This window comes from Porites lutea, chromosome 9 (genome assembly GCF_958299795.1).
Source record: "Porites lutea chromosome 9, jaPorLute2.1, whole genome shotgun sequence".
In the NCBI taxonomy this organism is placed as follows: domain Eukaryota; kingdom Metazoa; phylum Cnidaria; class Anthozoa; order Scleractinia; family Poritidae; genus Porites; species Porites lutea.
Window position 1 is genome coordinate 27,798,445 of NC_133209.1, and position 12,461 is coordinate 27,810,905.

The 12,461-nt window shown below is 38.7% G+C and overlaps 1 protein-coding gene across 1 annotated transcript in view; it reads left to right on the forward strand.

Moving 5' to 3' along the window:
- The window catches only part of LOC140948037 (ankyrin repeat, SAM and basic leucine zipper domain-containing protein 1-like), a 10,150-nt gene extending 767 nt beyond the window's left edge, over positions 1-9,383 (forward strand). The window contains exons 2-13 of the mRNA XM_073397254.1: positions 590-720; positions 1,995-2,117; positions 2,883-3,000; positions 3,104-3,215; positions 3,409-3,543; positions 3,666-3,751; positions 4,077-4,170; positions 5,108-5,164; positions 5,683-5,795; positions 6,184-6,304; positions 8,266-8,370; positions 8,809-9,383. Coding sequence (XP_073253355.1) covers positions 590-720; positions 1,995-2,117; positions 2,883-3,000; positions 3,104-3,215; positions 3,409-3,543; positions 3,666-3,751; positions 4,077-4,170; positions 5,108-5,164; positions 5,683-5,795; positions 6,184-6,304; positions 8,266-8,370; positions 8,809-8,967 — 1,354 coding nt within the window. The 3' untranslated portion in view covers positions 8,968-9,383. The remainder of the gene's footprint in view (positions 1-589; positions 721-1,994; positions 2,118-2,882; positions 3,001-3,103; positions 3,216-3,408; positions 3,544-3,665; positions 3,752-4,076; positions 4,171-5,107; positions 5,165-5,682; positions 5,796-6,183; positions 6,305-8,265; positions 8,371-8,808) is intronic.
- Positions 9,384-12,461: the final 3,078 nt, after the last annotated feature.

Below are 12,461 nucleotides of genomic sequence, written 5' to 3' on the forward strand. Positions count from 1 at the left end.
TTGAATTACATCAAACGATTCCACAAGACAATTTCCTGTGATCCCTAAGGGGTGGTTGGGACCAAGGGCAGCGGGGGGAATCAGAAAATAAATTTTAAGTCAAATTCGCCCCTCCCCTTAAATTTCAGGGCTTGACAAAAACTTGAATTCCAGCTTGCTCTGTGGGCAATCAGCTCTCACATTTTTCTTGCCAAAAGATTGAGCCACTTCTTGCTGGGCTTTTTATTGAGAGGACAACTTGCCTGGAACCTCACCCCTTGGAGAAGACTACTGGACGGGCTTTTCTCGAGCCCTGCCCTTGGGCCAATCTTTCTGTTTAAAGTTTCCCACTGGGGGCTCATTTTTTTAATAATTGAGGCGGCTAAAAAAAGTGAAGTGACACCAAGAGAAAGAACCTTCTGACTCAACAAGCGCTTAAAGTGAAGTGCCAATACACGATAAATAAAACATTTTAACTGTCTAACACAGAACCTTAGGATAGGCAATTGAAATATTCCTTCTTGACTGAAGGGAAAAGATGGACTTTTTAAGTCCTTTGTGCTATCACTCTATATACTTTGTAATAAAAATTTTCAAATGCGATATACAGGAGTAATTTCTCACCAAACAAATCTACACAAGCAGAGACCCGAAAAGCATCATTATCACTAGCTGTTGATGACTTGCGAGTTGCAGTTGAGAAAGGGAACATCGCTGCAGTTCAAAAGTATTTAGATGATGGTGAGTGTTTTTTGACTGTAGACTCTTTTCTTTAGTTTCTTGGAATAATACCATAAAATTCCAAAAATAAGCCCCTCCAAATAAAAGCCCCCCAAAATCGTAACGCAAAAAACCCTCTGTTAAATCGGGCCTCCGAATATAAGCCCCTCCTCCCCCGGGGGGGGCTTGTACTTGGAATTTGCCCTCGAATACAAAGTAAAGCAAAGCAAAAATGGTAAATTTTCTTCCTACTACAAGCTAGCCCAATCGATTTTGAAATGCAAATTTCCCTCCGTAGATAAGCCCCTCAAAAAGGGTCTTTGAAAAATATAAGCCCCGGGGCTTATTTTCAGAATTTTACGGTGTTATGAGTCACTCTGAATTAGATTAGTTGGTGGATTCATTCCCGTTAGTGGTATGAGGGTTAATCCCTTCAATCCTAAACTGCAACTAATCACCTGCATGGAACGACGTCCCTTGTACTGCTTGTGATGTCATCAGTTTTAACAGTCATAGACAACTTCAATGTCTTTCTAGTGCAGGGGGGGGGGGAGTATTTTAAACCATACCAGAATAAACACAATTTAGTCAAATGGGCTGGAGAAAAAATACGTAAAACGATATAATTTATGTAGCACAAAGATAAGCATCCAAAAAGTGCAGTTAATATCTCTGTCCAAAATTTCTGTACCTATCTGCATCTGGATTGACTGTGTACGTGTAGGTGCATCATTGACATAATTATCTGCATAAAGATCATTAGTATGCAAGGCTGTCACTCAGTTCCAGGGGCCAGGGATTACATGTAACTACCGCTAGCCACTTTGGTAAGAAGTAAACTAAGGAAAATAATTTAACCAGAAGAACTTCCTAGCTGTTAAATTCCTATGCCGACTAACTGCATATAGATTTCAAGTTGCCAGGTTTATATACCCAGAAACTTGAAATCTTTGTGACATCCCTGGAATGATTATGTGTTACAGGTCAAATTTGATTTCAGGTTAATTTTGATTTAACCTCTTGTAGGTTGATTCTCAATTTCCTATGTCTCCTAGCTCTAGAAAACAAAAACAAAATGAGAATGAACCTAGGTTAAAATTTTTTATCCTGAAATTGAATTTGACCTGTAACATACAGTGTATACATGAGCTAGAAGCCTTATTATCCATTATTGGATTGATTGTTGTTTCCTGTTAAGCATATTTCTCTCCGTTTATATGGTTTACATTTTCTTAAACATTCTTAAGATCTTTTTGCAAGCTTCCAAAATTAATGAAATATTTTTTGTCTCGCAGGGATTGATCCTGATGTCCATTTAAAGTCTGGCTGGACCTGTCTGATGTTAGCCGCCAGTTCATCATCATATGAATTAATGGAATTTCTAGTAAACAGAGGGGCAAATGTTAACTTCCATAAAGGTATACTTTTTAGAGGAAATGGGATAAGTTTGCAACAATGTTATTTAGCTTTTTTACTTGCATTCTATAGGTAACTTTTTTTTCCTAAAGTTGGATAGTGATGAGGTAAATTGCTCACTGTTAACCATTTTAATGTCCGCAGTGGCCATTGTAAAACTTCACAAGCATTCCATTTTTTTTTTGTTTTTTTGAATCAGGAAGGGATAAATAGTATCTGTAACACACAAGAGTTCTGTCAAAGACGTTTTATTTGAATGGCAACACTAAAGGATTTCATCTACAGATTTAAAACAATTTAAACTGACAAAACACACTGCCGCAACTTAGTGACACCACTACTAGTTTTCCCGCAAAATGATGTTTGAGGTATGTCTGCTGAAATTCTATTCTAATGGTGTGTCACTACCTGGGTAGTACTTCTGATTCGTTGAATCAAATTTCCCTTGTTGCAAGACCGATCAGAAGCACTACCCAGATCAGGGTAGTGACATGTTATTAGTATGGAATTCCCCTATTCAATCATCCCCGTGACTTGAAATCCGGAGTACCCCGGGGTCAATTCACAAGGAAACCAGTGGTGACATTGCAGAATGTCAGCTGTTTCCTCAGGCTACCTGTTTTGGGAAATTCTCTCTGAATAAGGCCTAAGCCATAGAAATTTACAATGTACATGTACCTCAAACCATCATTTTTGTTATGACTGGTTTCACATACATGTATCAGTGCAGTTGATATTAGGTCACTTTTGACTCCTTTTTAATGCAGAGATGTACACTGTGCTGATGGCAACATGTGCAACATCTGCACGCATTCCAGAAGAACAGGTTTTCAAGTGTGTTGAACTGCTGCTACAGAAGAATGCCAGAGTCAATGTTTACGATAAGTAAGCTGTTTTAATAATGATGCTATTAAAATATTCTTTGTGAATTAACCCCTTCCTTCTATTCATATATTCTGCAATTCTTTTTTTTCTGCAAACTACCTAGATATCGCATGTCTCCGTTGATGTACGCTGCAAGAGAAGGAAGAGTTAAAGTTTGCGAGAAGCTGTTAGAACAGGGTGCTGAGATCAACAAGCAAGATATGCGTGGGTGGACGGTGAGTGTGGTTACCTGTTTTAGGTAGTTAGTATGAGTCCTGAAGATGAAACTAGTGTTTGCACTTGCTTTAACTTCTTGGAAACATTAGGATCTTTTCTTTTAAGCTTTGTATCACACAGATGTGTTGCTCAGCAGTTTTTTGAATCTCACTGTATATAAATATCAAAATTGTGTTCTAATGTGTTTCTTAGTCTTTGTCATTTGCGGCAAGCCGTGGTCATGGTCGAGTTGTACGCACCTTGCTGGATCTCGGGGCAGACCCTAAAGTTTATTCCAATGATGGACAAACTGCAAGTGATATTGCCTACTCTAACGAATACCATGCTGTAAGTTCACCTGAGTTCTTTTGTCAGTTCATGGTCACATAAAATAGAACAGTAAATAATATTATTCCTGATTTCTGTTGCTAATTTTTAGAGTTGTCTAACATTTTAAATGAAATAATAAGATTTCAGATATTATTTCCTTTGTGGCGAGTGGAAAACAGGTGGCTAGTACAGAAGCTGCTACTGAGGAAGCTATGGAGCAAAGAAGGTTAGAGAACAAGGCTCAGTGTTAATGCTCTTAGCTTCTGAAAAATGCACACATCCTTTTGCTGGGTAGAAAATAATTTAGCGGCAAATACTAGCAAAACTGCACTTCATAAGCCAACCCTAACCCCTAACCCCTAACCCCTAAACAAATTCTGTTTGTGAAAGGAAATGAATCAGGTTTCTTTAATGAGGTCTCTTGTTGTAAACAGTGTAGCAAAAAAGGTCTTGGTGGCACACCTCTACCCCTACTTCTGTTGAGTTCCTCTCCTCCCAGGTAATAAACCTTGTTTTGAAATTTTTCAAAAATTTTTTGCCATTATTTGTAGTGTTAATATAACAGAAGACAGCTCACTCAGTTATGGTAGCCTGGAGTTATTTCTTGCTGGACATGAACTAACACATCTATTGCCCAAATTTCAGGTAAAATATTACCATGAAACTATTTGCTTGTTCATGGAATAATTTATTATGGCCCACATATAATGGAATTGAATGAATGTAAGTGTTTCAGGGCTGTAGCCAGACTTCAGAACAAGATGAGGCAAGTCTCAAGCGCTGAATGCGCAAGGTGCTGAGGGCATGCCCCCCTAGAAAATTTTGAATTCTAGAGGCTCAGAAATGCTCTTGTAAGCATTTTCCGTGGTATTTTTCTTCAGAAAAGTCAATCTTGGGCAACTGTAGAAGTTCACTTTTTTATTGCTTAGCGATACTGATGCCAAGTTAATGACCATCTGAATTTAAAGCATTTGGAAAACCGCTACTCACCGTTCACATGAAATGAATTAACCTCATTAAAATGCTTTTCCCCTCAATTCATCCACCTTATATTAGCTGGTCTTACCTTCACCAATCCGATTTTTGCTAGGGATTATTTTCTCAATTAAACGTTTCTTCCCCCAAAAAAGGCCAAAATCAAGACGAGGCAACTGCTACCTACAGCCCTGTGCTTTTGTTGAAAGCTGGTTTTCACTAGCGATGGTGTCAGAGTCGGAGTCTTAATCAGAAGGGTACAACATGACGTTCCAGTGAAAACAGTCGTCTGATTCCTCTTATGACTGTGTCGGGTACGATCTAGGGAAAAATAGGTTGTCTGAATCGCAAGCAAAAGCGGAAGAGCAAAATCAATCCTTCCCCTTCTGCTTCTGAGTTCGCCTGACAAAACAGCCAACAATGCACGAAGCCACCACTGATTTTCGCTCGAAATGAAGTCTGTGGAATGAGTGCGAAAATTCCATACTGATGACGCGTCACTACCCAGATCTGGGTAGTGCCGGCTTCTGATTTGTTGAAAATTTGCTTCATGCTTCAACCTTTATAGAATACACCGGTAAAGACTTGTATTTTTTTCATTCTTCAGGAACACAAGGTTACATTTGATGGTTTCTTGAGTCTGACAGAAAAGGAACTGGACCAGGTACATACCTATTAACAGTCGTCACAAGTTAGCTTTAAGCCCTGGCCAAACCCAGCGCTCAAAATGATTTTCAGACGGTGGCCGGACATGATGACCGGCAGCCGCCGTAGCGGACGCGATCGTTGGCGCGAGCAAAATTTTGGCTGAGGAGCTGCGAAGTCGTGCGCAGAATGGGTAGTTAACTATTCCTTGTGTAATTTTCTATCGGAATTTTTAGAAAGAGACAATAATGAGGGTTTGGTTGTTTGTTCAAGAATGAGAGTCTGTGTGACCAGTGAACATGGCTGGCAAGTGAAGTTTCGGGCCGGACAAGTCGCCATATTGACTAGAAATTATCCGTTGCCCGGCCGTTATTTTGAGCCCTGCAAACCAATGCAACTTATTGATACAGCGGTGAAGATAGAACGACCAGGTGTAGAAAACTGCCTCATGCAACTCTTGTTGTCTAGGTATCTGTTCAATCAAAAGGTTATGGACATTTATTGTTAACGTGACAGTTATCTTCTTTATTCAATCAGATGGGAATAACCCAGATAGGTGTGCGAACTAAAATCCTGGATTCCATAAGAGAAATTCACAAGAAAGAATGGGATGTAACCAGCTTACAGGCCTTGGAGAAGCATTCATTAAGGTACGGTTAGTATTTCAATCTCGGGTACGAAACCCCAGAAAAAGTGTCTCCTTTCAGGCTTAGCTGGAGTAATTATAATTATTAACACTTCAATTCACGTGCTGAAAGTTCAGTTTATCTTGGGCATGACCTCTAACTTCAATTGCCTTAGCTTTTCCACTTTGCGTTTTAGTTCTTTATGGATAATTGATACCATGTTTTGTTTTTTGACAAAGCAGTATAGCGCCCCGTTTTGCTAAAATAAGTAAACCCCCCTCTCCATTAAGCCTCCCCCACCCTCTCAAATGCGCTCGAAGTACTTAATAAGCCCCCTGGGGGTGGAGGTTAATAGAGGATTTACGGTAATCACCTCCCAATGACCCTGTGTATACATTTCTTTTTCGTACAGTGCCGCTGAAGTTACCGTCATTCTTGCTAATGTGTCAAAGTACTTAACGTACGTAAGAAGCAGTGTATCTTATGTACAGAAACACTTAAACTCTGTCCGTGAGCCTCTGGAATTTGTACAGGTAAATATTTTACTGAAGACCTGTTCGACATATGAGGATATTCAAAGAAATAGGTATTTTGAGGCTGATCATTATATAGAGAAGAGAAGTCGTTACGTCACGTTGCCATGGTAGCAAAATTTCTGGATGACAACAAACCAAAACGCCTTCACCGGCTTAAAAAGTGGATTCGCACTGTTTCAAACTCCATCGATCTTATTTAATGTCATTTAATTTGTCAAATGGTGGCGAAATTTTCTGGGTTAAATCCGAAAGGACTGTATCTAAGTTTAGAAAAAGAAAATTTTTTGTGTTGTGCTCACCCACTCCATAAAACGGGCGTGTGAAATTAGGAAGTTTCATGTCGCAGTCGTGCAAAAACGGCTAAGAAATGTACAAAAAAGCGTGATGCACGTGCAAAGTTTTTTTTTTGTCAATCTAAACCTATTGTTTTTTTGCTGTTCGCTGTAGCCGTTGCAAAAACTAGGGAGCTTTAGCATCGACGACGGCAACGGCAGCGAAAATGTCAGTTTTAAAATGAATTTCCGTTTTTTCAATCTTTGTCGCGTTTATTCCAATTTGCTGAAAATGGCAAGTGTAGGCGAATTTCCCTGGAGTTGATTTCTTGAGGACCGCTCTCAAGTTGAGAGAGAGAAAAAGAGATTCGTCGTCGCTTGTTTACGTCCTCCATAAAACTTGCAATTAGGCATTTTCACGTCGTAGTCGTGCAAGGACGGTAAAGAAATGTACAAAAAAACGTGATGCACGTGCAAAGTTGTTGCTTTGCGTAATAATATTGCTTTTTTGACGTCCTGGTTGCCGTCGCCGTCGTCGTTGCTAAAGCTACCTACTCTCTGTTGTTGTGATCCAGAAATTTTGCGACCATGGTAACGTGACGTCACACTTCTCCTCTCATTTCTGGACTATTAGATCTTTCAAGGATCTGTGTCTCGAAATTTATCAAAATTAAAACCGTGAGAACTGTCACCAAACTGAGTAAAACATAAAAATAACCGCTCAAAACAAGGAAAGAAGGTATCAATAACACTGTAAATACATAAGGAGACACGGATGGATCAAACTTGAAGAAGATTGAAACGGGTTGCACTGATTGTGGTTTTGCAGACCTTTTAGCCTAACAGTTTTTCAAAGCGGTTCATTTTTCTTGTTTGTAACGTTTGATGTAATGCTCACACTGAGCTGTCATTTTCTAATTCGCACGTAATTTCTCAAGTTCCATAACGAGCAAGGACTCATAATTGACATTTTTAATATCTTGTACATTTTAATAGTTTTTACATATTTTAGATTTTTAATGTCTTTGTGAATTGTGTGTATTTTTTATTTTTTTTATTTTTATTATTATTATTATTTTTTTAAATTTTATGAGATCCTTTTTGAAAACCATATTTTATATGAAAAAGTCATCTCAATAAAGATTATTATTATTATTATCAAATGACTTAGATAGCGGCGACACAGCCCCTATAATTAATTGGTTATTGCAATAAGACCTAATGGCCAATGATAATGTAAGCTCGATACGGAATAAGCCGCTGCTCAGGAAAGGAGCCTGCGCTCCTCCCCTCCTCCTCCTCCCTTGTCGGTGAGGAACGAGACCAAACCTGAGAGACCAAGTTCCTCACCTGGTAGCAGGCGTAGTAAGCTCAGCTTAAGTACGCACATGCAGAAGGAGAAGTCTGTAAAGCGCTAGCCTGCTTGTCGCACAAGTTCTGCCTCCAATCATGTGCCACCGTTTCTCGCCTCTCAAAAACAAAAACAGTAAATTTTCACTGAAGCACCAGACTTCGAGTGGAGTTCTTTGAAGAACGTTAAGACAGTTTTTTGTCTGTTACGATAAATTTGATGATACCATTTCGAATAATGTTTTGCGGCAGAGCTTTCTTGAGGCTATACTAAGTGGTTCTTAGCATTAGATCCTCAAGAGAGAGCGTTGCAATGTCAGTGTTTTCTATTTTCAGGATGTAACATTAGCAGAAGGAATGGTTATATACTCCAGGGAAGCAACCGAAGCTGTTCAGAGCTTAAGTGAGGAGCTCAGCTCTGTTAAAACACAAATTTCACAGGTTTGTCCTTGGTCGATTTTGTCAGTTTGTGGAGCAATTACAGCGTTTTAGCTAAACTTGAAACATAAGAAAATGACTTGGTCACTGTCTAACAAATTGAAAGAGATATTGGGGTGACTAAGGGCCGGTCTGAAAAATAAACGAAAACCCGGCTTGTTTTTATCTTATCATGAATTCTTAACTGGCTTTCTGTGTAAGAGAAGCGAGATTTTTTCACTTTTCCATTTTTTTCTTCACGAGTAGAGATATTTGTCATGTTTGTGTAACCGGATTGATAAAAGACGATTTTACTGTCATTGAATACCCCATGCTAGACGCAAAGCTTCATGCAGGTTATTTTAAAAGCACTTATTCTCGCAGTCTGCTTGCTCTCAGTATTTAACGTGGTTATATGATCATAAATCAACACTTGATCTGGATTTGTTTTTTTTTTGGCAGATCAGCTCCAAAGTATCAAATACAGCTCCAGATCTGATTGACTATCAGAAACCACAGTCATCCCATTCTTCATCACGGGTTGGCGTCATATTAGTAGCAGGGGTGGCTACTGTCGCATTGGGTGCCTTTGTGTTTCACAGGGTCTGGAGCAATTCATGACAACGAAAAGAAGATCTTAACAGATGACACGGTGTCCATGCGTGACAACGTTTTACGACGTCTTACTTCGCTGAGAGCCCGATTGTCAAGTGTGTAACGGCGACGGGATTAGTTAAGGCATGGTCTTCTTATGGCTAGTGCATATGAACCTTCTGGGACTTTGAAGAGCAGATGTGAAGGGTCTTGTTTCTCCTGTAATGATACTGTTACGTTGGGAAAAAGAGCTTTGCAACATCTATGTTTGCAGCCCGCCCTGTCCTCAGTACTCTTGTTCCTAAGGCCTCCCTTCTTAGTAAGGCCTTTTCGCTTTTAATATACCTTGGTGCTACCAAATTTCTTTTTCTAAGAGTGTTTACTCTGATAGAGACGATTTGACCAAAAATTTGGCCAGTCCACTGCCGGTTGACGTGCGTCACCTAGCCTGCGTGGCAGGCGCTTGGAAGAAGTGGGCGAAAGAGAGAACGGGCGCGCGCGAGGGAGACACGCGAGGGGTGATGGAGCTTCCTCTCCCCTCGCGTGTCTCCTTCTCGCGCGCCCGTTTTTTCTTGTGCCCACTACTTCCAGGCGCCTGCTACGCAGGCTATGCGTCACCTAAAAACGTCTTTGCTTAAACGCCTTTAGTAGCTTCATAAGAAGCTAACTTTTTTTCTTTTGTTTTTGTCTTTGGCAAAAATTCTAGGAGTAAAAATCTAAAACATTTTAATATGTAACGTTTAGTGGCTCCTACAAAATGCATCGTATATTTTATTTTTCTTCTTAATACTATTGGAGATCATTGTGTTTTTCTGTGATAATTCTAATTAAAGAAAATGTTATGGTTGTCAAATTATAGTACTTACTGTAAAGGAAATATATAATTTGCTGGACAAAGGTGAAAGAATGCTTCTCCACTGTACCGGTATGTTAATATGAGGGTTATTAATAAAATATTAGCGCTTTGTGCAAATGAGGCTATGTTCACACTACAGTATGTGGTCCTTGGTCCGGACGAAAAAGACGTAAATAAGTTTTTTTTTATCTTAGAAGAGGAGTAGTGAGCTGAAATTTGTCCTGTTAGTTGCCGTAACATTTTACTAACTTGTGACAAACCGACAGCTTCTGAGCTTTGCGGAAAATCCTGCATCATACAAAATAACCGCCACGTTTGAAGGCCCCTGGTTCGACCAGCGGCTCCTTGGTCCGGCCACTTTGGCCACATTGTAAGCCCGCATGCAAACTGTGCGCAAAAAGAAACGTTTCAAGCACCAACTGATCTAAATTCCTGTATATTTTCTGTAGGCATCATTTTAACTTCGAAACCAAATTGAGATTTCAGTGTAAAGAGCTATAGTTTGCAATTGGTCTCGTGAAGAATTACTAATTTCATTTCTGTGCGAATGCGTGTCGTGCAGTTATCGATGCAGTTACGATGCAACGGCAGCGAAATGGCCACTACTTTAAATTAATTCAGTCAGAGTTTAGAGAGATAGAACAATTTAATTTGTCGTCGCTTGTTTACGGCCTCAAAAAAAAGTTCCCATCTAGAAATTTTATGTCTTAAGGTGATGTTACACGAGACGATTCGCAACGACGATTTTCAGTGCAACACAGCGTTGCAATGTTGGAACAATGTTGCAACCATTCGAAACAATGTCGCAACAATGCTGTAGCGCTGTTCTGCGCTGAAAATCGTCGTTGCAATCGTCCCGTGTAACATCACCTTAAGACCTACTTTTTTTTTTCGTTTTATTATTATTATTATTACCATTATTATTATTATTATTGTTATTAATATTATTAAAATTATTATTAGTAGTATTATTATTATGCTTTTTTTCGTTTTACGTAAACTACCCAAGAGACCTTTGCATGGATAGGTACCGTCATTGAAAACTAATTGGGCGAAAATCGTAAGAGTTTATAAAGTGAGTCGCAATCGATAAAAATTAGTATAATTAGATCGAAGTTTCGAGATACGCGATCGAATGGTCTTTAATCTCTTATATCACTTGGCTAGTTGACATCAGTTTTTCAACAACAACAATCTTTTATTCCACCTATTAATTCGTTTACAATTTTATTCAATAAAAAAAATTAAGGAGTCGTAATGAGAAAAACTAACCATCGACGAGGTAACCTTATGGAAGAACAAATATGACGGAGCTCGTAAAAACGTGGCCATCCGCCTTAATGACATGCGCATTATTCTACTTCCTTCATACTTACTTTAATCATCACTTTGGTTAATACCTTATAGACCTATTCGGCTAAGACCCTGTTTACATGGAGTGGGGGACCCCGGTCTAGTGGGGTAAGTTTCTTTTGTTTTGTGTCCCCCAGAGCGTGAAAACAAAAGAAACCAACCCCACTAGACCAGGGTCCCCCACTCCATGTAAACAGGCCCTAACTCAATGTTGTACCCAATTCAAATCTCCCGGGGTCAAGATTCTTTGTGTACTGTATTTGCATTATAATGTTGCATTCACATTTAAATGATATGGAAATTCCTGAAACAAAACGTTTTATCCCCAAAGGGTTTGAATTGGGTACAACATTTAGTTAGCCGAATAGGTCTATTACATGAAATTTTGGCGACACTTTAATTTAGCGAATTTGGCGATTTTTCTTAAAGTTTCAGTACGTATGATTTGATTTAAATGAAGTTGTTGACGTTTATGATTTCATCACAAACTGTTCTATTGTCGTCGTAAAAATTTTGAATACCTTAATTCGCCAAAGTTTCGCTAAATTTGAGTGTCGCCAAATTTTCATGTAACAAGGTAATAATAATGGGAAAAATATTAATAATATTTATTAACTAATGTTGCGCAAATATCAATCAAGAAATTTCCATCTTCGCATCACACACATTTTTGTACAAATTCTAGTTTTATAGATCTTAAAACAGTGACAAGCTAATAAAATGACATCTACCTAATTATTCTAACAATCCTATTTACAAGTCCTATTTAATAATAAAAACTTAAAATACACTTCTTGTGCAAGCCGTAGTTCTATAAATTCTAAAATCAATAACTGATTATTCCTCAAAATCCTATTTAGAAATCCTATTTAATGATTTATATATACAACAATATGCAGGACAGCGAATCTATTTAAGGCGGGAAAAGTTATCTGATACAACCTGGTCACGGTGGCTTTAATTTTCCCTTACAAATAGCACAGCGCACGAATGACGTCACCGTGACTAATTTACAATGTTTGAGTTTGTCATTAAAATGACAAAACTAAGACAAACATGACATTTTAATTACAAAAGACAAACAAAAGTGAGGAATTCGCTTATGCTTTAATTTCTAGTACAAACATTAACCATAAAGGACTGCAAAGGACCGTAAACGAATATGCCGAAGAACGTAGGATCTATAAAGACCTGATCAGCAAAAATGAAAAGTAGACATGTTAAATTCTGCAAGCAGAATACTGCAATGCTAATCGTACTACGTGAAAATTAACTCTGCAAGACGTCAACACGACATCGAAAGAACTCAAAA